Below are 22,354 nucleotides of genomic sequence, written 5' to 3'. Positions count from 1 at the left end.
CAATTCAGAAAAATACATTTATTATAAATAATATATATAAAATAAGTCATCAACCTAAACCATAATTTTAAGGCAGCTTTAAACTAAATCAACTAGGATGGACTTATATTAGATCAGGGTTTTTTTAATCAAAGACAGTGGGCAATCCTTCTAAACTCCTCATAGTATGAATTGAATACAGCCTATATTAATTACTTATAGGCTACACAGATCCTTAATAAAGCTATGCAAGATATTCAGTCAAGAGCAGTAAATGGTTTTCAATTTCATTTGTTGTTGGATTAACATTAACAACAGACAGCAGCAGGAAGGCCTACATGGGGACTCCGTCACTTCAAGACTTTATGCATAGATCCAATATAGGCGAATGATAATTTTGCCCAACTGTAAACTTTCAATTTAGACATAAAAACGCAATAAGCCAGAAAGTGAACTTAATTCACGCTTCGGATTTGCTCCACAGAAAGCCACCCGTCAGTACCGGATCAGTTCTCTTTCACGGTTTATTGTGCTTTCAATAACTCATCAAGCACGTCCCACCCTTCTTCTCATTCATCCATGTTTCTTTGCTACTCTATCATGTTTAAGCAGTCATGCGCAGCACAGATATATATACATAATTTAGATAGAATAATCTCTATCGATTGACATGGTCATGTCACCCAGGCCTACTCCGCACCTCCCGTGACATGCTCTCAGGGCGGCATACCCCACACTTTGAAAACCCCTGTATAAGACAATAAAGAGCGGTGTGGATGTGGTCTGGGTGTGTCATTTGCATGCAAGCAAAAAAAACTAAAAAACAACAACAAAGAAAGGTAATCCTGCTGGGGTGGCTGAGGAAAACAAAAAAAGAAACAGCAGTAGCACAAATTTTGTGAAAAATACAATATCTACCTAGAAATCTGACAACTAGCTGAATACAGGAAGGAGTCAATTACCTGCATGCTTTGAGCACATCACTGGAGCTGGGGTAGATGGAGACAGAGGACCACGGGGCAAACGAGGGAGGTGTCGGTTTCCTACAAACCAGCGGAGATGCCACCTTCAAGGGGCTCTGAGAGTCCTCCAGACCTTTGCCATTGAGCGTGGGACTGTTAAGGCTGTTAACACTGTTCTGAGCGCTGTGATGGTCTGCCGATTTGGGTGAGGGTGTGGCCGTGGACATGGCAGAACACGGAGAGGATGCCACCGAGTTTTCCTGCGCCTTAAGCCCTGGGTGCAGACTCGGGTGAACGTTGTTAACCTTTGTGCCGAGAGCTGCCAACCCACCGCCATTACTATTATTACTATCATTGGCTTTTCCAATCAACAAGGCAGAGAGTTGAGGATTGTCTGAACTAAGTACACCTGGTGAGCAGGGTTTTGCCCCAGCATCGTCTGCCTGGCCCTGATGGACGTGATTAGGCAGTCCTTCTGCAGTGGCAGTGCTGTTAGGCGTCCCTGCGGAATGCCCGTTTCCTGAAGGCTTGCTCTCTTTGGTGTGCACCATGCCTTGCTGTCCACCTGAGGTAGCAGAGTGAGGGGAGCTAGGCGAGGGGAGGTGATTGTGACTGGCCTCCTGCGCTAACGTGTCGCTGGCTGTGGCCGAACGTCCGACCTGATTTGGAACGCCAGTGCCGGCTGCCGGGGTAGGCTGGGAAGTCCCAGCAGAAGAGAAAGGCTGCTTACTGTTAGGACCTGGACTTTTCTGAAGCCCCTGTGATAAATAATAAGGAAATGCTAGATTAAGGAGTGCATTTGTTACTCAACTTTTCATACACTACCATTCCAAAGTTTTGGGTCAGTAAGATTACTACTATCATGCAAGGATGCATAAAATTGACTGAAAGTGAATCTTAAAACTTTTACATTACTGCACAAAAATTCTATTTCAAATAAATGTTAATTTCTTTGAACTTTCTATTCAAAGAATCCTGAAAAAAAGGATCACTCTTTCCTTAAAAATATTAAGCAGAACATTAATAATTAAAAAAAAAAATCTTGAGCCCCAAATCAGCATATTAGAATGATTTCTGAAGGATCGTGACACTGAAGACTTGAGTAATGACTGCTGAAAATTCAGCTTTGCCATCACAGGAATAAATTACATATAAAATGTATTAAAAGAGAAAACAAATGTATGTAAATAAAATAAATATAGACTTGGAGAGCATAAGTGACATATCTAAAACTATTAAAAATTTTTTTTAGTGTACATTAATGTTGTGTTGACCAAATTCACTTGTAGCATTTAAAATTGTTGATTGTAGTTTTAAATGCATTATTTTTAATGAATTCCTAAACAAAACAGTATCGTTTAATATCGTCCATAACACGAAAATAATTAAGATTTTATCATATCGGCCAGGATATTTAATCTCACCTGAGTGGAGTTGATGTGTTGGCTTTTCCACGGTTCATCATCCATGCTGCTGCTGGTGGGGGTTGTGCAGTTATGAGGTAGTGCGTTTTGCCGCAAGTAAGGCACATTTCCGTTGCTCCTCAATCCTGGGAGGTGATTATTGCCCACAGAGACGGCATCTGTGTTACCCAGGGTTCCCGCCGTGCTGCATGGGGTGGGGCTTGCAAGGACAGGTCCGTTGGCTATTGGCTGAGCAGCGCATCGCAAGTGGGCAGAGGGTGTGCGACAAAGAGGGATGTGTGGATGGTGAGGGGATGATGTGGAATTAGATTTCATAGGCAGTGAGGAGTCCGTTACAGGACCGTTGGACACATTGGGTCGTATCTGACCCATAGCATTCAGCCTCATCTGTTGGAGAGAGCAAGAGTGTTAGCCAAGGCACCTTTATCAATATTAAAAATCTCACTAAAGTAAAGAAATGAAGACTAGAGAGGGCACAATCATGATTTCACTTTCACAACCACTCATACACTACCTCTAGTCTTTCTCAAAGTTTGCAGTCTGCTTTGTGCCACTATAAATGATCCATACCTGCTGATTCTGTTGCATTAGACTGAGCTGCTTTTCCAACTGTTCCAACATTTGCAGCTGCACTGGCTTCAGATTGGCCCTGTTGGTCCGTAACTGTTCAAGAAGCTGTGTAAACAAACCACACAATAATAAAAGTTTGTTTAGCCCCAGCTGTAATAAATACATAAATCATTCACTTTCAGCAGTTTAGATATATAACATTTGGATCTACAAACCTGAAGTTTCTGTGGGGTTAAACTCCAGTTGGGGACTTGATGACCTGGATCATTTGCCCAGGAATCTGGTGAACTCTGATGGCGGGACAAGAAAATCGTAAATCAAATATTTCCTGTCAGTTGTAATAGATTAAACAAACTAAAATGCTGTCTGTCCCTCAGTACCCTGGCTGGACTAGCAATCCTTTTCCTTTTGGCCGGGCTGGACTGGTCGTCTGTCTGGTCAGAGAGCATATGAGAAGGAAGAGACTGGCCTGGGATTTGGGACTGTGCTTCATTGCTCTGATGAGCTTTGCAGGTGGTCTGCTATAGGCAACAGATATAGAATTGCAGCTAGAACAATTGCACAAAAACATTTCACTAAACTAACCCAAATCTTCTTTTTTTTGCACCACTCAAGCTTTGGTATTGATTATTGTCAGACAGTGTAATACCACTCCCCACGACAATAAGCAAAAGGGCAGACAAGAGAAAGTGTCACCTTTCTCACTCTCAATTATATCAGTTAAATATATGACATATGTAAAGAATTAGAAGATTTAAATGGGTCCCCAAAATTAGTGACAAATATGTTGAAACAAAGGATGATGTGTGGTGATGAGTGCTATGGTCTAATGAACTAGAGGAAATAACTTTAAACCTTAGCAGTTTAAGATTATTCTCCAGAATCAATGTTAACAACAACATTGTTCTGCATGACTGGAAATTAAGGACCTTTTAGTGGTACTTAATCATGAAGTCAGGCCTTACCACACATTTTGATGTTTCATTAAAGGAATGTTACAGGTTCAATACAAGCTAAGCTCATTGAATGCATATGTGGAGATTAAGAAAATCTCATTGGGCATTATAAACATTATTATGTGCTTCTGTTGATTCAACAACTGTCACACATGTACAGTCACACACTACCGTTCAAAAGTTTGTGGTCAGTAAGATTTTGTCTCTAATGTAATAACCGTAATATTGTCAAATATTGTTACAATTTAAAGAACTGTTTTTTCTTTTTATTATATTGAATGTAATTTATCCCTGTAATGGAAAAGCTGAATTTTCAGCATCCATTACTCCAGTCTATAGTGTCACATGATCGGAATCATTCGAACATGCTCAATAAACATTCGTGATTATTATCAATGTTGAAAATGGTTGTGCTGCTTAATATTTTTGTAAAAAAAAATTAATTTTTTTCATTATTCTTTGATGAATAGAAAGCTTTTAAAAAAGGATTTTTATCTGAAATATAAAACTTCTGTAAAACTATAAAATGTCTTTACTGTCACTTTTGACCAATTCAATGCATCCTTGGTGAATGAAAGAAGGCCTATTCATTTCTTAAAAAAAAAAAAAAAAAATCTTACAAACCCCAAACTTTTGAACAGTAGAGTAAATAAGTTGAAATTGTTTTCTGTGGTAAACAATGCCATAAATTAAATGAAGCTAAACCTGTACTGAACCGAAAATATTCCTTTAAAACGGCACAATATCCAAGCTACCTCTACCAACATTTTTATAAGTCTAAACCATTATAAGTCTAAGCCATTCTTACTGGCTTGTCTAGCTGATCTGTTCTCACCTGTTGTGTTGTGTTGAGTGCTCCCTGTCTGGAGGTGAGCTCTGCTGGGATTGGTAGGCTCCATGCCTCCTCAATACTAGGGAGCATTTTACTTTTACTTGGTAAACTACCTTGCTGAAGATTACACAACTGAGCCTAGAAAAAGATTGCGCAGAAAACATGTTCAATGTCGGATTCGGCTAAGCTTGAGTCAATGCAATGGTGGTATGCATCAAATCACAGATGAAAATGACTCATATCATTCTCAGTGTAAAGTATGTCAGACACGGGGGCGTGAATCAAATCAAACAAGGAACTTAAAAAAAACAAAAACAACGAACAATGTACACAATCTGTTTCCAAAAAGAAAATAGTAATAATGACAGGCACATTAAAATGGAACATGTACACTTCCTCTCCTGATAATGTCACGTGCGAGCACTCTCTCTACCTGGAGGCATTTAATGCGAGCGGTTAAAGCTGGGATGTTACTGCAGGACTTGCTGCATGTGGCATTGATGTAGCACTTTATGGCATCCTGCGGCTGGTTGCAGGACTCGTACAGCGTGCCCAGGTCCATCCAGGCGGCCGCATGGCTGTGGTCCAGCTGCACTGCACAGATGTATGCCTGCAGTGCGTCCATCGGCTGGTTCTGCTGCTGGTACAACACACTGCAGCACAGCAGAGAGGAGGGGTCAAAGAGGAAAAGCAAAACAAACAGCGAGTCCCTAACTAGCTGCCACATGATAACGAGCAACCGATAATATCTCTCTCATGAGCCTTTGCAGCATTAACCTGATAAACAATGTTCATTAAGCGCTTACCCAATTGAGCACCATGTATCTGCACTGGCCTCAGACTTATCAATAGACTGTCGGTAAGATATGAAGGCATCTTGGACCTTCCCAATACTTGAGTAGCACCTGCATTAAGGCATAAACAAATCAAATCCTGACACTATAAAGCACATGGCGTGTAGAGCATACATGTGAGATAATTACTTTTATATGTTTCTTAATTTGACAGACACTCGTATCCAAAGAAAACGACATTGGTTTTGAGATATACATTTAATCGGTTTGAGCAACAGGAACTAAAAGGAACTTGTAGTTTTATTAAATAGTTTGGTGATCACTTCAGGACACAAGCAAAAAACGTTTGGTCAAACAACAGATAACAAATAACTAATATTCTGATTAATGCATTGTTATAAAAAATATAATAAAATTATACACGCACACACAAAAAACATTAAAAAAAATTACACTGATGTGTGTTAATTTAAATCAGACATAACACTACTACAAGATGTAAAAAAAAAAAAAAAATGCCTACCTGCCCAGAAAGTACCAAGTCTGTCCCGAACTGGGGTCTGCTTCTAGGGACTTCTGCAGACACTGAATAGCATAGCTATTTTTGTTGGCTTTATCTCCCAACTGTTCGACTGTGTGATGCATCCAGCCTGAGGAAACGGTGGGAAACATGAGAATTAAATCAAAAACTGCATTCTCAACAAAACAACTGGAATACCATCAATAACCAAACACTCTCTTCCCCAACACTAAGCCACGGTGTGGGCTGTGAAAGCTGTTACGCTGGTGCTTATAAAGGAGCAAATGGTTTGTGCTTGTATTCAGGGTAGGGTGGGGAGATGAGGTTGAGCTGGTGGAATTGGCGGCTGGGGGGGTTCTACTACAACCAGCAGCTTCAAAAGGTCCCAGCAGATATGGCTCTGTCCAAACAGCCCCTCTACTCTCAATTCCCACCCAGCCAGAGGTTGTTAAGGAGAACGAGACAGTGTGCAGACAAAGAACTTCCCCCATGAGGCCTGGCTTCTCCTAGACACTGATCCCAGCCGAGCTCTTAACACCTGTGGCAAGCGCCTGCACCCGGGACCCGTTACTACAGCAACCCGACCATTGCCGCCAATTGCAGGGCAACGTGGAAATGGTTTTATGGCAGCTGTTTTTTTTTGCTTTCTTTTTGTACTGATACAAGAAAGAAGCTTGGAGTGACGAGGAGCTGGTGTTTAAGGATTCACAACTCGCCACTGCAACAATTATTTAAATTATTATTCCATTACTTATTTATGCTTTTTACCCAAAGCACCTTACAGACAGTCCCATCCTGGAGTCCTTTGCTCATTGGTGGCAGTTTCCAGTTAAAGGAATGGCCTTAGCTCAGATTTCTAACCACACAACAGCATCCCAAAAGGAATTTGTGTATTTAACATTAGCACTTGCATCTGGCAAACTTGCACACCCTGGAGAACTGGGACACATTTGAGAAAACCTGGACAGTACATTTGGCTATGGGGTTGTTGAGAATGCCACAAAGATCTTTTGGGGAGACAGCATGATGCAATACCTTAGTGTGGAATGGATTGTTTGAACACTAATGTATTATTATGTACAATTATCTAAACTGAAAACCTGACATATTCTTACTACGGTTTTACAATTATTTCTAAATATGCCACATTACACATCTTCCGAATCATGTTTGCAGAATTTCACAAACACTGTGCAGAATTCCAAACATTCAAATCCCAATCATTTACATTCTTTGACACAACCCCCACCTTCTTGCATACTACTTTTTCTTACACTTTTGCCCAATTGTGTTTAACATTACTAACAAGACTGTCTTGTTTTTACCATTTCAGGACATTTTTTTACATTCAAATCCAGATTTTGTATACAAAATATGTGCAGAAAGTGTGCAGATTTCATTCTTTGACTATACTGAAAAAAAAAAACAGCAAACAAACATTTTAACAAATAAAAATTTCAGCAGTTTGTGATTACTGAATAAGTTGGTTTTAAAAAAATAATAATTTTATAAACACTGCACTAGAGTAATTTCCAATTGATGACATATTTAACAGCATAGCATAACTAGAAAAATATTTGATGACAGAAATAATGGCTTTTCCATGACTTTAATATTTTATTATCGAACATAACTTTTCCAGGCATGCAAATCTCAAATTCCCTAATATCCACAGGTACTCCATAACTGTGGGAACCCTGTAAAGCAGGAAGCAAGTAAAGCACACTCACCTAATTGTTGGAGCGTAGTTGCCTTCACCTGTGCAGGGAGATTCTCTGTTTGTAACAGACTCTCGTAGGCTTCCTTTGCGATGCGGTATTTCTTCTGCAGACAAACAGAGAGAGGAGAGATGTTTTAGCAGACAAAAAGGGTCGGCGCTTTTATGGCCCCTCTGGTCGAACACAAAGGGCCCTCGTCAGACTGACCACAATGTATGGTCTCTGGAAGAGATGAAACACACTGGACACTGACCAGGCCAGACACAGGGACGCAGAAGACAACAGACAAACACACAGACAGACGAGGGGGAGGGTCAGTCCAGGCCAGGCCAGACTAGACTTAACAAGTCTGACAAACACACACATGCTCTGTATCAGTGTAACTTGAGAAGCCCTCTCAAGAGTAAGTGTTTGTTTTTCTTAGCGACCTTGACACAGATCTTTGTTAGAGCTGATGGCTGACCACCATAACAGACCGACCTGAGCAACCTGACTCCAAACACACATGGGTCTAACAACATGAAAGCAATCTCATCTGTGAGTGGTGGACAATAAAATCATCCCATTGCAAAACGTAAGTGCTGGTTGGCAGGTTAGTGTAGCAGTCATTGCTTATAGCAAAGTTTTAAAATCAGTATAAGATTCAATTTAATATAAGACCAGGTGGATAATAACTATCCTGAATAGAAAGGACTAACTGAGTGACAAGAGTCTATCACTCATAACAGAGACCAATAATTTGAAGCAAAAATGGGAGGCCAGTGTGGGGACTGGTTGGCTGGCTGTAGACACAAACTATCAAGGATGCACCCTAAAAGCAAATCCATCAATCAGAGTGTTTGCAGGAGCACTAAACTGTGAGCAAAAGAAAACCCCAGATCCTACAACACTGTCCTGTCACCTCTATGGCCTGCATCCTTTACAAGCAGGTATCTTCAACGCCTATAGACCACAACAGCGGGGAGCTGGAAGTTTTAAAAATCAATTTAATTGCCAAATTCTAAGTGAAGAAGTCACAAGGTTTACTAATCATAGAAGCCAATTTTAGCATAAAAAAAATGATAATGGCAAGTAGGACTGTGGTGAGTTTGTAATGTTATGTAGTGTTTTCTGAAACAAACATATGGTGTTTTGAGTTTGTAATTAAATTTCAATTTTTTATTAAAAAGAAGATTCCCTTGTGGATTACATTATTACAATATATAAGTGGTTCTCAATCATGGGGCTATGGATTACTTAAAATATATTACATTAATAAAAATATATTTTTATTAATAAGAGCTGGGATAATAACTTTTCCAATATTGTTTGTATTGAAGAACATAAGATTATTTAAACATCTGGAATCATAAATAGAATCGTCGTTAATTTAATACATCAATACATCAAAAAAAAGTTTGAATATAATTGTAATGATTTTCTTTCAAAATGTTGTCATTTAAATACTTGATGCCAAAGATTGAACCCTCTGTCTACCCCTAATAGCCTTACCCTAATTTCTTTCAAAATAAATATGGCATCTCCTCTGACTAAAGTCTATGGATGGGAAATTACTTCAGAAACCAAGGTCTGAGTCAGAGCAAAGTCACTGCTGTAGTCTTTATCATACTGGACATATAAATCATTATACCCCCAAACATGAGTATCAGTGAAACACTGCAACTTATGATAAAACGTTACAAAAAGGGGAACACTCACCTGAATTTCATATACATGAGCGATGTGGAACTGAACTGTGGAGACAAAAAGAGGAAGATCAATACTGGAAATCCTTTTTTGATGGAAACAGTCCATCCAAATCTGATATGAGGTCAAAAATAAAACCAGCGTTCTTTGTCTTCACTGTTTCAGCTTGAGGGTTAATAAGCTTATGGGTGTACAGACACCGGGAAGGAAGAATATAAGCTTGCCCTTTGTGCACTTCAAGCATGTCATTACTGCCCGTATGCAAGGCAACACACGGCTGAATTTAGTCATGCAGTTTCCCTGGCAACTGGAGTCTCAGGCAGGATGGAGATGGTGAGAGGAAAAATCTAATTGAGGAAAGACTCAGCAAAGACATGCCAACCTTTTTCCTTTTCAACACTTTGTCTTTACTGCTAAAAAAATCCCTCATGCATAATGTGACAATGCGATTAGCAAATAAAAAGATATTTACTAAAAATTGACATTCTTAGAAGGGTACTTACTTTCAGCTTTGGACAAAGTGCAGGGAGTGGAGTCAATCAATGCCAGCTGAAAATGCTGCAAGACAAGGTGAAGTTTGATTAGACTGCTGGATATAGTTAGTAACACTTATAGATATTGGGTATTTTTACAGTCTGAATTGTCATTCTAAAGTCCTACTGTTAAATATGCCCATATGATTTTTTTACATCCAAAATCAATACCAACATAACAAACCATCCCATAAAGGATAAAAAGAAATTGGCAGTTTGAAAGTGCTGTTTCTTCTAAGTTTGCTACCTCTAATAGTATGGAAAGAGCCATATGGAATAACACCACAAATCTGTTTTTGATGGCATTACAACAACGGAAGTTTGACTAAATTCAACTACATCATAATAAATTGTAATTATGAAAGAGAGACAGAAAGTCAGGACAAGCATCGATCACCGTTTTCCCAAAACAACCTCAATCACAATTCCATCCATCAAACTATCCCATGACTCCACATCTAGTGAAACAATGATCATTGGACATTTGGATGTTGGCCAAGAACTTATGAACCGCAGCCGTTTTAAAAAACTACAGTTTTTTTTTTTTACTATTGAGAAAATGCCTCAGTACTACGTATTCACCAGCTGCCAAGGTTCCCTTCATTCTATGGGCTAGTCTTACAAAATTGGTTACTATTACCAGCCTTTCTTCAGTACCGGTAGTACTAAGCACCGGGTCAATCCAGAACACGCAAATAGGTGACCGTTTTCAAAAGTTCCTGTGCGTATTTGTGCAAGCACTCTGTGAAGTGCATTAACGGTTTTAGAATCATGTAGCCAATCGCAAACATGTTTGAGTGTGTGAATGCAACGGCCAATCAAAGGAGTTTAAGTTTGTCAGAATCCGTTCAAAACACCACGGTTTGTGTGCGAGCGAGTTCTGCATGCCCACAACCAAGTATAAACAATACATAAAAGAATCATTGTACAGTATAGACCGTTATTTTATTTTACGGGAGTTGCCAATTCAGCAAGCTTGTGCTTTTTGCTTGGTTTCAGAATTGCAGCCCATTCAGAATTTAAATAAAGTTTTATTTTTCATACTGGCAAGTACACGGCAAAGTTTTAGGACTGACAACCATATTAAAATGCGGGACTAGATCTGTGCATTAAGTCTCGCAGTGTAAGTGCTATAGACCTGCTACGTCCCATTACCTGTAATGCACTTCATTGTTTTTCAATTAATTACTAACTTTTAATTTGATATTTTTAATGCAATGTTTGTTTAATTGAGGTATCCATATATTATTTACTTATATTTTTATTAGCATAAACAATTAACTAATTTAATTTATTTAATAGCATTTAAAAATTTACTAATTTCATAAAAAAAAAATTTTAAGTTACAATAATTTTTGCTTTGCTATATATGAAGACTTCAGCTGCCAAATCCTCTAAGTCCATCTAAAATTTTTCTTTTAAATTAGCATTTTTTTCAGGCTCCTATGTTTAGGTTCAGTAATTTCACTTTAAAGGTTATTAGTCAGTTATTGAAAAATTTTATTTTCAAAAATGTCACTTTTTCAATTCGTTGGCATTTAAAAAATTTGATTGTCTTGTTCATGTGTGCTTTTTTTGCAAATAGCTTTAGATCTGTTCTCTGATGTAGGTTATGGCCATTTCTGTCAGAGTTACAGTAGCACACGAAACGCTGGTTTTTAAATGCTACTCACAAAATCATGTCATAGCCACTGTAACCCTTTTCTTTAGCCTTAAAATGGGCAGTAATATGAAGTTGATGAGTTTCCTTTTGACAGTGACTGAAACTACCACAGGCTCATCCATTTTATCATACTCTTCCATCTTTAGTTAAATATCTCTTTAAACAGACTTGCAGCCAGGCAATTAAAAGAAAGCTCATATAAACACCATTATTCATCTTAAAATCATGATTCCATTTGTCTCTCCTGATTGGTTTTATGAACCTGGAGGCTTTTGCTGGCAAAGGGAAGTGGTGTTTAGAGGTTTCTGCCAACGAACCAGTATTTCTGAATGGGCTATGGCTGGGATTTAGGGAACTAACAAACAATACTTGTACAGAATTTAATCATTTTAGTTAAAAATTATTTTAACATTTACTAATGAATTGAGATCAAAAGGTGTATCTATTAAAATTAGTTAATGCACTGTGAATTTTTATTAACAACAAACATTAAAAGTTAATAAATGCTGTAAAAAATGTATTGCTCATAGTTAGTTCAGCTTAATGCATTAACTGTTAACAAATGAGACCTTATTTTGAAGCGTTACCATAATTTGATGTATACAATTATAATATAATTGTACTGTTTTTAATTTATGCCTATTTGCATTTTTAATATTAGAATATTTTTATAGTATTATAGAAAAAAGAAAAATGCAGAAAGTGGGGGAAATGTTTGCCATTATTGTACTGCTATTATTTTATAGGTCTACTCATACATATCCTCCAAATTACTCTGACTCAAGAGAGGAAACAGCAAGGTCAAGAGGATGTGATCTTGTAGTCAAAGACAGCTACTGATGTATATTAAGATGGACACAGGGCATAGAGAAACCCTCGGTGAGCAGCATGATCACAACACTAATCACGAACCCTTTGACATGAAGAACTAACAGCTGCTCAGGTTACCAAGAAACCAGCCTAAAAGCACAGCCTCTGCTCCTTATTAAATAAAGCACTGAAAACTGTCCTAGCACAGAGGAACCTATCGGAAATCATCCACCTGCATATTCACAACTGAGGAAAGTGGCCATGCATTACAATGTCCTAAATTTGATGTCCAGACCACAAAGACAGATTACAAAAGGACTTAAGACTTCCAACACTCCACATTTACAGCCTACCTGTACAAATCACTGAGTCAAATTAACAGACAATAATCAGAGACACCAAATTCATTTTTTAGAATAATAGAAAGATAAAATGGTGCAGCCATTTTAAAAGCATTTAACAATCTTAGCACTTACATGCCAACGAATCTTAGCACTTACATGCCAACAAATCATCACTGCTGTCAGTCGAAACAAGGAAATCATACAAACACACACCTATCTGCTTCATACAGACATCCTCCACCAGACAAAAACACAGATTACTGACCATAGCAAGCCCTTTGTGCTGAGCTGGTCTCCATTGACCAACTGCTTCCTACAGTTTGCTCTCTCTCTCTCTATGCCTCTCGACTGGCAAGTAGATAATGCAGCAGGTTTACCAGTGTGTTTCTCTCTCTAATACTGATTACTATTCAAGAGAGCAGCGGCAGCAGCTGAGAGATGACACGCTGCTCTCTCCTGCCGTAAGCTTTCACTCTCTGCAGGAAATCGGGACAGAGGGACAGGTGTGAATAGGGAAAAAACAAGATGAAAAGACAGAAGAGGAGGCAGACTGTTCAGTGAATCACATCAGCAGGCATTAAAAGAGTTATATGGAACCAACATGCTTTCAGGACAAGTTCTTTATATAAAAAAAAAGCCACTCAAAGCATCTTAACGCGGTTAATGTCGAGAAACAATGAAATAACAGCACCCCATGCTGCAGCGGCCTATGTCTGAACAGACAATATAAAATTAATTAATTAATAACAAACAATTTTTGAAAAGTCTGGGGTAAGTACGCTTTATTTTTTAAGGAAATACCTTAATTTAGCAATGGATGCATTCAATTGATCAAATGTGACCGTAAAGACATTGATAATGTTACAAAAGACTGTTGCTGTTCTTTTAGACTTTATAGTCATCAAAAATGTATCATTGTTTCCACAAAAATATTAAGCAACACAACTGATATTAACACTGATAATACCAAGAAATAATTCTTGAGCACCAAATCAGCATATTAGAATGATTCCTGATGGATCTTGTGACATTGAAGACTGGAGTAATGATGGCAAATTTCAGCTTTGCATTCACAGAAATAAATTACATTTTTTTTAAAAAATATATTAACAGTTATTTTAAGTTATTACATAATATTTTGACTATATTTTTGATCAAATAAATGCAACATTGGCAAGCATACAGGACATCTTTAAAAAAAAAAATTTTAGAGACCCCAAATTATTTTCTGGCAAAGCCCTTTAAAGGATACAAGTAAAGCTCCTATTAACTGGAATTGTGAAAAATTGAAATCTAAATTGATTTTTAGGGTGGTCTAGTTAGTCAGTGAGCATACTCAATGTACTTGAATTATCTAATCTATAAAAAGATGACTGGCTCTTTTAACTTTAAGGCGGAAATTCTTACAGCAGCCACATAGTGTTATGAATTCTACCCATTAATATTTCTAAACAGATCCTCTCCACTATGCAGAACCTGCAGTAAGACAACTTCAGCCATGATGATTGAATAATCAATTCAGAATGAATTTAACACTAGGGATATTCAAGTATATAAATTTGAGATGACCATCACATTTATGCTACAGTTGATAAACCATTTTAGTTATGGCCAATATAAAGGTTAAGCTTTTGTAATAAGTGGATAAAAAGCCTAATATCATTTACTTCTAATAGCGTTGGCGCTTGTAACGCAAAGGTCATGGGTTCGATTCCCAGGGAAAGCAAAAACTGATAAGAATGTAAATGTGTACCTTGAAATGCAATATAAGTCGCTTTGGATAAAAGCGACTGCCAAATGCATGAATGTAAATGACTATACATTGACTACAATCCTGAACAGTTATCAAACTTTTAAATGCTGATAACTGATATCAGTCCATCTCTGCCAATGCAATGTCAAAAGGGATGACGCTGCAGTAAACAAAGCACGGTGTCTTTGCAACAGATTTATGACGCATAACGCTACAGATACAATGCTTTAAAAACGCAGCCGTAATCCTATAGTAGACACATACCAGAGGGATTTGCTCAAGGAGTGCAGAGTGCAGCGCACGGGTGCATAAAGAGAGCACTGCTGCCTGTCCTCAGAGCTGCTGCTTTGTTCCCGTAAGTGGGATGCACAGGGAGCAGGAGAGCATTCAGCCCCTGCCACCCCTTCCCCAGAGCAGAGGGAAGACTTATTACCACTCACTCACTTACTCTGGCTCACAATACCCTGAAGAGTAAGAGATTGTTGAGGATGTCTAATGCATTGCATTCCACACCTTCAGACTCTGCAGTTCAATCTAAGAACCTCTCACTTATGCTGGGTACACACTAAAAGATTTTTAAAATCGTATACAATTTTCAAAATGTAAAAGACCACAAACATGAGGACAAAAAATCCTAGATTTAACCGTTTTGCTACTATAGTGTGTGGTGTGACAAAGACAGCACACCACACACAAACAGATTTTCAACCAGTCATCTTGTCATAAAAAATAAAATAAATTCTAACTATAGTATTCATTTGGTTATACAAATTTTCAATACGCCTATAATAAAAACATGGTTCATTTTCAGACTCTCTCTGTCTCACAGTCATCATGTGTACTGGAACACCTATCCTCATGTGGAAGTCCCATATTAGGCGTAATGGTTTTTATACTGAGCTAATTACATTTTCTAGCCCCTTACCCCAACACAGAAAACTTTATGCATTTTTACATGCATAAATATGGGTCCTCATTCCAGAATGTAGGTCAAATGCGCACGCACGCTATTTGATTAGCTACCTGGTACCATAGACAGTAAAAGAAATGGACACAGCGACCCCATTGATTTTAACGGAGAAGACTGAAGCCCGATTATTGCACTTCCTGTCTGATGGCTGAGCGACTGCGCAGGCTCAAACTGAGCTTGACGACAGTCTGAACGTTGTAAATCTTCTAGTAGCTGTGGCAAGACAAATCTGAATCACCTAATTCCTCAAAAACGTTGTTGAAATATTTTGTCCCGTTGTTTTTATGGACTCTATCTATGGGCTTCTCCCTTCTCCTCCTGTCTACACGGTAATGTCTCTATTGTGCGATATAAAGTCGCGTGATTATGACGCAATCGTTAGCCTGTTTTTAACAAAGACGGCTTCTACGGGGCCATAACGTAAGATACAAAGTAATGGAGCCTTTTATACATTGGCGTGTTTCTTTAGAAATAAATAATGGACAAATGAAGTCTTTGGAAGCCTCAGATGTAAAGTTATTCGCTGTCAAAGTGACGGCAAAATGAATGGGAGTCAATGGAATGCTAACAGCTGGTGAAGTTCTGCTACAATGGCAGCTCCCGCGAGGCTTCAGTTTCCGGCTGATGGATTACCGCTTGCCTGGTACATACACTGCAGAAGCTATTTCCTGCATTTCTTATGCTTCCGTCTTCTCTCAGCTTGCTTTCTGATTGGATATTGTTTTGTTTGACGTGATAATCTCTAAAACGTGCCTGCGTTTGTCCTCTGGGTTCCCCCTACACATCAGAATTTATAAACATAAATATTCAAAATGTTGAATATTTACGATTCGCGATCGGGGCAGCTCCGACGTTCTTCTGAGCAGACTCAGTCACTCTTTAACACACCTCACACCAAGGGAACATCTGATAAGATAATCTGTAGAACCATAAATATAATCAGGACATTACACAGGATTGTCGGAAGGGGAGAAATCCGCCGGATTATCTTGTGGTGTGTACTAAGGGTGTCACGATTTAGATTTTAAATCGAAATCGATCGAAATTAATTCACAATCTCGAACTTCGAATTAAAAAATGGAATTGTCAATGCTGCCACGCCCCCATGTCACGTCCGGTCGGCGTGCCAAGCGGAAAAAAACACGTGTGTTGAAGTGCTGCGAGTCTATGGTCAACCTCCTCTAACTTACCTACAGCCACTCAAAAGATAGCATGGCAACTGCAGATGCAGGAGACCCATCGACAGAACTTGAACCCCCTCCTCTTACATTGAAGATGCAGGTGTGGTAATTTTTTTGATTTCCAGTGAGTTATGTTGAGAACGTTCGCGCTTCAAAAAAGCCACAGTTTGCAGACATCCCAAGTCTCGCGGAAGTTCCGGGAGTCTCCCGCATATTGATAGCGGCTCCCTGATGTACGCAAATTAGTTAAAATCTCCCGGAATCTAGAGTGAGCGAGCCAAGAGTGCGCATGCGAGACAGAAAAAACTGTGCACCAAACCGTATAGCGCGCGCACGGCAGAGAGGGAGAGAGCGAGAGACCTTGCGTGTGTGCCTCATGAAGCGCATGTAAGACAGAGAGCATCCTGATTGGCCGGTTTCGGCTTTAAAAAAAGTAAATGTAAAAATCGAATCGAACCGTGACCTTAGAATTGAAAATTTAATCGAATCGAGGATTTGGAGAATCGTGACACCCCTAGTGTGTACCCAGCATTAGACAGGAAGAGACTATCTGACTGACAAGTAAAAAAACACAATCACAGTCGATTTTGTACAATGTTTACAGTTATGTCTGATAGAAGATTCAATGTCATAAACCTAATGAACTTGACAAATCAGTCAGTACACAATAATATCAAAAAGCATCACAGGTAGCCTGAATTCTCAATTTCTAATAGCACTGATAGCTCAAGAGTTCTTGCTGGTGCCCTTAAAGGGGTGGTAAAACACGATTTCACTTTTCTAACTTTAGCTAGTGTGAAATGTTGCTGTTTGATCATAAACAACACCTGCAAATTTACAATGCTCAAAGTTCAAAGCAAAGGGAGATATTTGCTTTTAAAGAAAAGGACTACAATAAACGGCTTGTAGGGACTACACGACATTCCTCCCGGGTTAGTGACATCAGCAACCCTAAAATGTACATAAACCCCGCCCCCGGGAACACGTAGTCCATGTTGAGAAGAGGAAAAGTTGTTGTATAAGACTACATTTGTGAGTCAGCTCAAACTTTAGCATCCTTCTTTTCACATGCAATAAAAAGTCACTCTGTGTGCATCTCACAACAGTTCCTATACGAGCGATATATAGATTATCATGACAGAATATGCTAATTGACCCTTCGCAAAGACCCGCCCCCCTTAGTTACTGTCGCTATGTCCAACAAGCTATGCCGCTCTCACGCACGCACACACCATGTTCTCACGCAGTGAAAGATACATCGCGGACCAGAGAGGAGAATGACAATACGCTGACAGACAGGACAGACCAGGTTACTTTTCGGTTACTTTTGATATTAAACATATTAAACAAAGTCTCACCTTTCAAATTTGGTCATTTTTAAAAAGAAATTTAAACAATAAATACCGTTTTGTGGCTCTTTAATGTGTCGTGACAGATCGCTGTAGAGCCTCAGTTAAAGTTGCTTGTGAACCGATCATCTCTTCCTTCTAGTTAATTTATAGCATCAAATAAACATGAATGAACATAAGGAGGAATGTTTTTTTAACCGTGGAAAAACATCAGTATATTCAGTTTTTCAAGTTCAAATCCTCCCATGTTAATCTACTAAATCTCCTGACTGCTTTGTCGGACAAAATGGCGGATGGCGAAGTATGATTGGTCAGATCACCTGTCAATCAAGCTCCCTGCGAAGGGTCAATTGAAGATAGTTAACTCCACACTCCAGAGACGTCCTGTTGCATTCCACATGTTGTCATTTCTTGAGTCTCTCCATCTTTGTCTGACTGTTTTAACATTAAAGGCTGAACAGTTTCTGTCATTTTAGTTTGTCTGCATGAGGTAATCGCAGCTGCTAACACACAAGAGCTCTTGAAACCCCGCCCTCTGAGGCAGCTCATTTGCATTTAAAGGGCCAGGCACAAAACGGTGCGTTTTTGCTAACCCTCAAAAAGTGACAACTTTAACATGCTATATAACAATATCTGTGGGGTATTTTGTGCTAAAACTTCACACACACACACTCTGGAGAAATAAGAGATTTATTTTACATCTTGTGAAAAGGGCATTTTACCACCCCTTTAAGACCATGGAGTGGGATGAGGAAAAGAAGAGGAAGTCAATAAGCTCAAAAATCAAATCCTCTGCACAGAGGTTGTCTTTCCTTTAGCCCAGATGGCTACTCAGCATGCACACACTCACACTAGAAGAGCATGTTGAGAGGGGGGGAAGAAGAGAAGAAAAATTTCACACTCTGCCCTGCACTTGGTGATGACAATAAAAGGAGAGATTCATAAAAGAACAATAAAATTGTTCCAAAACAAAAAAAAGCAATAAAACACAAATAAGTAAAAAGACTATGACAGTGTATTTACAGTTTAGACTGTGAAGCTGAACAAAATCCCATAACGTAGGCAAAGACTCACTGGTTACTCAGTGACATACAAAACAGTTACAGTCTGCCAAATACAGCCTCTAGCACTGTAATCCCTGACCAGAGTAGAATCCAAGAGACTGGAAGAGCTAATTATAAGCCTGCTAATCAACCTAATACAAGCAAATAAACAATAAATGTATACATTTTTACAATATAAAAAAGTACAGATAAATATTGAATAAATATTAAGGAAAAGCTCGTTAACACGTTAAACATATGTTCATTGGTAGAGCTGCCCCCTAAGAGTAAACTAATTGTCAGTCGACTAGAAGAGGCCTAGTCGACCAAAAATTATATTAGTCGGTTAGTCAGATTTTACAACTTTACATGGCTGCTCGTTCTCACATTAACCTAGATAAATGTACGCTGTTATTAGGCACATATCCAAGTGTTTATGCGGTGTGAAAGCTATTAGCAAGCTTACTGCATGCCATGTAGGTTCCGGCACGATCACTTGCACTTAACTTAAAATACTCCGTCATTTTTGGTCTTACATCAAGAGTAGCCTAATATGATATTCAAATCTGACTAATTTTATTTGTGTGCACTCACAATAACTAAACATTACACTTTTGTAAAATAAAGAAAACAATCAGGATGCGCTTTCTACAGTCTCGGTCTCCGTGAACTTAAGCGGGTCAAAAAATAAAACCGGAACTTTACTCACAGACATAAGAAATACATCTATTGAAAGCTTGAAATGAACCGATTCAAATGGAAAACAAATATTATCAGATTATGCTATGAAATGTGTATATAGGTGCATGCAGTATTCTGCGGAGATGACTAGTCAGCATCGGCAACTTAATCACTGCAGCCGGAAATGCAGAAAAAACTTGCACTGTGGCAAGCTTTATGTGTGCCCTTAAGCGCTGATTAGGCTATGTATAGGCAATTAAAGGGTCATTATCATAATTTGGCTTATTAACATACATGTGCGATTAGTCAACTAATCCCTTAAATGAACGACTTATAGTCGACTATAAAAATCTTTAGATGAGGACAGCCCTACTCCGGTCAAATAACGTACAGACATGACATTTCTAATACACTGATCCGCTCCCTGCTACGCTCTCTGCTCACATGCTCTGATAATAATAGCTTTCTAGGACATAATTATTTGAAAAATTGGTCAAAAAAATAAATCTGTTAAATCTGATTCGGTTGCAAAGAACTGAATAAAAAATAATACATTGATATTTAATATATTTTCTGTCCAATATTAGTGTTACTTTCGATAAAATTGTGGTCATTTTAATTTATTTTTCTAGATTCAGTATCATTAAAATTATTGAATTTAATTTTAAAGTCTAATATTAATAGCATTAATAGCATTTTAATTTTCGGTTTTCAGCCAAGTGCATCCAGAATTTTCAGTTTCGGCCCAGAATTTTCATTTCTGTCCATCCCTAAAAACTAATTAAATTAATGCATTAAATCGAACAGCCCTAATAATAATCCAATACAATATTATAATAAAAGTTAATATAATTATTATTAATAATAATAATAATAATACTAACAACAATGATAACAACAACACTTATTTATTTTCATTTTACAGAACAATTACAATACGAAAACTTTTGGCTGTTTTTAAACGTTGAATCATTGAGCTTTTATTTTTGCGGAAAAACGCAGGGACACCTTATAGCTTCTCTTTGTCGATAACATATTAATAAACGATTCTCATATGAATGTTGAGTTCCCAAATGCGAATGATAAGATACTCAAACACACAGCACTTGTAGAACAGCATTTATTATGAATCGAAACTGAAAACACAGTGCTGTTACAGTACTCTGAAACATGCAGCACATCAGACAATAAATTTACATAATTACATCAGAACCGTTGTGATGTGATGATCTCATTAAGCCATATCAGATTCTCATCACTAAGCATTGTCAAATTTCGGTACAAATCATTACCGGGCAACTGCGAAGTAACCGTTTCAACGCTGATTTTTACTCTGATTTGATGCTTTGAACCATGGCTAACATACGAAGGTGTCCCGCAGATGGTTAGATCCCGCCATGAGTTATTGCAGTGGCTAACCATGTTAGAATCCATGCATGAAATAAATGTAATAGAAAATGTAACATTTTGCAGTTTATTTATTAAGGCCATTTTGCAATTTCAAACATCGTACAGTAACCTGCACTTCCCCCCTCCTCCAAAAGATATTCTCTTTCTCAGAAATACGCAGCTCTCATGGGTCAAAATTTTTTCAGGGTTGAAAATACTGTTAATCTGTATAAATATGGGAGGGGGGGTGGGGGGTGGGGGGAATCACATATCTGCCAGAATTATAAAATGTATACATATTTAGAGACTGTAGTTTTAGCTCCAACAGAAGAGCACAATGCTAGAGACGAAGGTCATGGTTCGATTCCCAGGGAATGCAATTGATAAAATGTAAATCAAGTTGCTTTGAATAAAAGTGTCTGCAAAATGCATAAATGTAAAATATTCAGGTAGACAGAGCTGTTAATAGACATACCTTGAGGCTTGACTCATAGTTTGTGTTGACTTTAAACATCAGGCCGAGTCGTAGATGGATCTCCTTGGCTCTTGAGAAGCTGGGGTCAATGTAAAGCACCTCTTGAAATGCCTTTATTGCCCTGCGAAAGACAAAAACAACAACAAAAGGAACCTTAAGGAAGGACATCCATAAATTTGTTCATGTGTAGAATGTGAATTAAAATGTGAAATGAATGCATAAAAAGCAGCAAAAAGTAAAATTAAACAAACAAAATGGTCCATGTGCTTTAAAAAGAAAAGCTAGCAGCAGAAGCACAAAGCATTTGTGCCGCATGGTTGATTCTGTTGTAACCCATCTCCCTGTATAATAGAGACAATATTGAGTGTAAAATATATCACAATATTAACTTATTTATTGAACTGTTGTATAAAACCAATATCACATTTGCACTCGTGCTATTCGATACAAAAACACTTGTGCGATTGTAGTTGCTGCTTGTGTGATATTGCTTAACTATATCATAGGCTTGCTGCGATAGTTGGTGTTACACAGTGTTCAGCTACACACCTATTACATCACTTGCCCACCGTGGCACCACCCCCCACTATCGTTTAGTTTTTTTTTTATAGCAATGATAATCATTTAGATCAATTAGAAAACAGACACTACAATTAATATATATATGCATGTATGACATTCAAATTTATAATAGCCAGAGTGCCACACACACACAGTGAACC

At 38.2% G+C, this 22,354-nt stretch overlaps 1 protein-coding gene across 4 annotated transcripts in view; it reads right to left on the bottom strand.

The window, feature by feature from the left end:
- Positions 1-22,354, bottom strand: part of kdm6a (lysine (K)-specific demethylase 6A) — a 73,096-nt gene that overhangs the window by 11,393 nt on the left and 39,349 nt on the right. For 2 of the 4 annotated variants that reach the window (XM_077215381.1, XM_077215383.1), the window contains 13 exons: positions 21,633-21,753; positions 9,945-9,999; positions 9,454-9,488; positions 7,768-7,861; positions 6,041-6,167; positions 5,530-5,628; positions 5,157-5,376; positions 4,727-4,861; positions 3,316-3,456; positions 3,151-3,225; positions 2,936-3,040; positions 2,366-2,752; positions 942-1,699 (listed from right to left, as the gene is read on the bottom strand). In XM_077215381.1, coding sequence (XP_077071496.1) covers positions 942-1,699; positions 2,366-2,752; positions 2,936-3,040; positions 3,151-3,225; positions 3,316-3,456; positions 4,727-4,861; positions 5,157-5,376; positions 5,530-5,628; positions 6,041-6,167; positions 7,768-7,861; positions 9,454-9,488; positions 9,945-9,999; positions 21,633-21,753 — 2,352 coding nt within the window. The remainder of the gene's footprint in view (positions 1-941; positions 1,700-2,365; positions 2,753-2,935; positions 3,041-3,150; positions 3,226-3,315; positions 3,457-4,726; positions 4,862-5,156; positions 5,377-5,529; positions 5,629-6,040; positions 6,168-7,767; positions 7,862-9,453; positions 9,489-9,944; positions 10,000-21,632; positions 21,754-22,354) is intronic. The other 2 variants (XM_077215382.1, XM_077215384.1) reach the window with 1 other exon arrangement.

Source organism: Siphateles boraxobius, unplaced genomic scaffold (genome assembly GCF_051911475.1).
Source record: "Siphateles boraxobius isolate OS27281-9 unplaced genomic scaffold, OSU_SipBor_1 7, whole genome shotgun sequence".
NCBI lineage: Eukaryota > Metazoa > Chordata > Actinopteri > Cypriniformes > Leuciscidae > Siphateles > Siphateles boraxobius.
This window is presented reverse-complemented; position numbering and strand designations above follow the sequence as displayed.